Below are 3,858 nucleotides of genomic sequence, written 5' to 3'. Positions count from 1 at the left end.
TCCAATCCTAGGGCGGGGCAGCTCCCCCCCGCTCTTCGGTGCCACTCATTAGCCAAGACATCCAGACGGCAAGGCGAGCGTCACTCGGGGAATGTGGCTCAGCCACCCATTAATGGAAACTGGAGCCAGAGCCACAGAGCGGTTCCCTAAATGGCGTGCGAGAGACCCAAGGGAGGCAGGGCTTGGAGGGCAGAGTCCTTGCCTGAGACCAGGCTCATCAAGTCTGGGACCAGCGGCATGCCAGGGCCTGTGCTGTGGGGTTTTCTTCTCCCACGTCTGCTGCTGCCAAGCAGGATGGTTCTGCAGAAGGAAGGGAGCCCCAAATTGGAGATCTCGTCCCTTCGGAGGCGATTCCTTTGGCCTTGCAGGCTCTCCCTCCTCTGAAACGTGGCGGTGTGTCGCCTGCCACATCAGAGCCTGGAGCGGCAGAGAACGCAGTCCTCACGCGGGGGGAGCAAAGCGTGTTCCTGACACACCCTGAGGCCCACAGAGACTGGGAGGAGAACATGAGCCTCATCTGGATACCAGGACACGCTAGATGCGGTGGGTGCACGGATGAAGGGGCTGCACTGCATCATTGCCAGCAGGAACAGTCTGCTCCCATGCCGTTGCATTGGCTGAAATGCTGGGAAAGTCACCTGGGAGCATGACTCCGGCAGCCACACAAGCACACACACAAAATGCCTATATATCATCCATCTGTATTTGTTTCTTTCCCATGAAGAACCCCAGGTCTTTCCCCAGGCAACAGACCTGTGCAAACCCAGTCCCTAGCCACAACTCTTGAGGTCAACGTCTTGCAGGACAGCCACTTCTACCTAAGACTTTGCCTAAAAGAGGATTAAAGGGGCTGAAATGCAGACGCTGGGCTTCAAAACCAAAGGGCATTGATCTCCAGAAGCCAGAGGGCCGGCTCGCCCAGAACGGTGCCCGTAACCAGGGGCGGCTGTCTCCCCAGCTTTTAAGTACAGCCAATGTGGCAGAGATGAATTGGCCAGCCTTTTGTACGTGCACGTGCTGCCAATGCCACCTCGTTCCCTTGGCAGCCTGGCTTTTCAGAGTCTATTCCCCATGCATCAAACCACTCGGACATAGTACAAAGGCGGGCAGTCCTTCTTCTGAGAGCAGCTTTGCTGACTCGAGACACACGGCTGGGTTCGCTTGGCTCCTTTCCTTCCAAATTACCCTCTCCCCCACCAGGCTGGACCAGAACAGGGTCTCACCCTCTGGCCTGCTCCTCCGTGAGCTGGTTGGGAGCCTGGGATGAAAACAAATCAGCCCCCAAATGGCCTAGCTGCAGCAGCCCCAAATCCCTGTGTCAGCCTGGTTTATTCTGCTTGGGGGACAGACGATTGCTCTTGGCACTAGTGGGGTGGCTGGCAAAGCACAGACTGGATGTGCTGGCTACCCCAAAGGGGATGTTGAAGAGTTGCTTCTCTCTTTTGCACTCAGATAAGGCCTGCAGTTGGCTTTGGGTGTCTGCAGTGCCATGCCATCCTGGGCTGTCTTTAGTGCAGGAGACCAGCAAGGCAGCACCTGCTCTGCACCCTGGGATGTGCTCTTGGATTCAACTGCATGTTCCTTTTCGGTTTGTGGAGCATGGCAGAGCAGCCTGGGAAATGCAGCTCGCTGCTCAGGCCCCGCAGCACTGGGACATGTGTGCTCCAAGGCTCAGAGGGTCCAGCTCCCACCTTGAAAGATGAAAACACCCAGCTTTTTCATGTCAGAGCTGCTCTTCTCCCTAGGAGCCGGGTGGCCAGGGCTCAGGCTTCAGCCGTGGCTGGGAGCCTGCAGCGAGTCCTTTCCATCTCCAGGGACGCTGGCTAGGAAGCATCTTCCAGCAATAGGAAGGAAGCAGGTCACCACTGGGACCCCGTGCCCTCTGGCTGTATGGTGAGGATGATGCTGGGACCAGACTGTCCTCGACTGCCAGCTCCCTCCAGCACCTGTAACGATCTGCTGGACATGGAGATGCGTTCGGCCACAGGATGGAGCCAATTTGGGGAAACTTTCATCATAACATCTGCTTCTAGGGCAGAGGTGTTAACTCTTTCAATGCCTTGCACGATGCTAGCCTTTCACAGCACATGCCAGGCTGAGGTTAGCAGCTAGGTCTGCCAAGAAGGGCTCTGGGAAAGAGGGCAAGATGAGGCACGGCCAGCGGGCATCTGCACAGCCCCCGCATAAAGGGGGAAGGATGCACCTGTGTTTGCACGCAGGCTCCCAGGACCTTTGTGCCCCAAAGCTGGGGGGCACCGCACTGTCTGCCATAGTCCAAGTTGGAAGCAAAGACTTTCAAGGTGATCTCCTTTATCGGACTGATGACGTAGTTGGGATAAAGTTAGAGAAGGTTTTGAATGCAAGATATTCCTTGTCAGGTCTCTGATTGCAAGAAGCCAGGCACAGCAGGCACCTGATGAAGGATGACTTGCATTCAGAAGTTTCTCTAGCTTTATCCAGCAACATATTTGGTCCAGCAAAAGGGAGAACATAAGAACTGCCAAGTACTGGGTCAGACCCTAGGTCCATGCTGCCCTGTCTCTCAAAGAGGCAAAGAGGAGATGCTGAAGGGGAGAGTGAACTGGGTCTGACCTGGGTTTTTTCTACTGTTCCTCTCTCCCCAGCAGCCTCTAGCATTTAAGGCTTAGGAAAAAGATCCTGCCTCTTGCATAATTTCTGGATCATCACGACTACGACATCCCTTGTCCCCCCACCACAGTCAAAGCTGCATGGGCATAAGAAATAAGGGACTCTTACTCGCTTCGTCTCAGGCACCAGGTCGTCCTTCATCCTCCGCTTGGTCCAGTCCTTGGCCAGCTCGTCTTCGGCTATTTCCTGGAGGTGGAAGACGGCCACCTGGGCTGACGTGCGCCGGATCCTACCGCTCGGAGTCCTCTCGAAATCTTCTACCGGGTTGGCCTCGGGTTTCACCTCTGGCTCCTCGGGCGGCTGCAGCATAGAGAGGGTTAGGAAAGGGAGTGGGGAAAGCAAGGAGCAAGGAGAAAAGGAAGGGCTTTTATCACTGGTGCTGGGAAATAGTTATCACCAGTACCGGGAAGCCCCTTCCAGGCCTGGGGGGCTGGCACGGACAACTGACCACAATGCCAGCTGCAGACGAACTGTCTTGCCCTGGTGGGTTGGGGTTTGGGAATTGCACCCAGCTGCTTTTGCAGTCCCCTTCCTTTCACGATACCCAGACAGCATCTAAGGGCAGCAGGGAGAGTTCAGCCCACAGGAGAAACTCCCAGCAAGAGCTCGCTCCAGAGCCTGGCAGCACCCACGGGCCTCAACGAACAGCACCGCGTGCCCCGAGAGGCCGGGTCTCACCGAAGAGGGGTGCTCCGACCGGAGGTGGTAGTCGTGGCCGGCCTTTGATTTATACTTCTTCCCACAGTGAGGGCAGGTGAACACGGGCTTCTCTACTTCGGCGGGCTGCTTCCCGCAGCGCTTCTGGTGGTACTGGTAGCCCATCAGGCTGGAGAAGTTGGCCGTGCAGCCCTGGGGAGAAGGAGCGCGCGGAGGGTTAGGCGGTGGCATCGCTGGATACGCAGGCACGCAGGCCGAACCCGCCCCAGTGCAGCCGGCTGGGCGTCTCGAGGAGGAACACACCGCTTTTCCTGAGCGCCCTCGCTTCATGCACTCGGAGCCTCCCCAGCTGGCTCACGGAGGAGCTGCGAAGCCCAGGGCAGCGGCAGCTTCCTGCGCCCACTTACCCGCGAGCCTCGGAGGCTGCTTCCCGCGTCCTTCGTTGTGAGCCAGCTCCGCGGACCCCGCCCCTCCGGGGACGCTCAGTGCCCTGGGATGCGAGCAGAGCTTCCTAACTGCCTGCGTGATCCCTACGGGCAGAGCGGCTGGGGG

At 57.7% G+C, this 3,858-nt stretch overlaps 1 protein-coding gene across 6 annotated transcripts in view; it reads right to left on the bottom strand.

The window, feature by feature from the left end:
• Positions 1-3,858, bottom strand: part of ZNF512B (zinc finger protein 512B) — a 33,312-nt gene that overhangs the window by 10,243 nt on the left and 19,211 nt on the right. For all 6 annotated transcript variants that reach the window (XM_025201678.1, XM_025201677.1, XM_025201675.1 and 3 more), the window contains 2 exons: positions 3,328-3,498; positions 2,758-2,949 (listed from right to left, as the gene is read on the bottom strand). In XM_025201678.1, the coding sequence (XP_025057463.1) occupies positions 2,758-2,949; positions 3,328-3,498 (363 nt within the window). The remainder of the gene's footprint in view (positions 1-2,757; positions 2,950-3,327; positions 3,499-3,858) is intronic.

Source organism: Alligator sinensis, unplaced genomic scaffold (assembly GCF_000455745.1).
Source record: "Alligator sinensis unplaced genomic scaffold, ASM45574v1 scaffold752_1, whole genome shotgun sequence".
NCBI classification, from domain to species: domain Eukaryota; kingdom Metazoa; phylum Chordata; order Crocodylia; family Alligatoridae; genus Alligator; species Alligator sinensis.
This window is presented reverse-complemented; position numbering and strand designations above follow the sequence as displayed.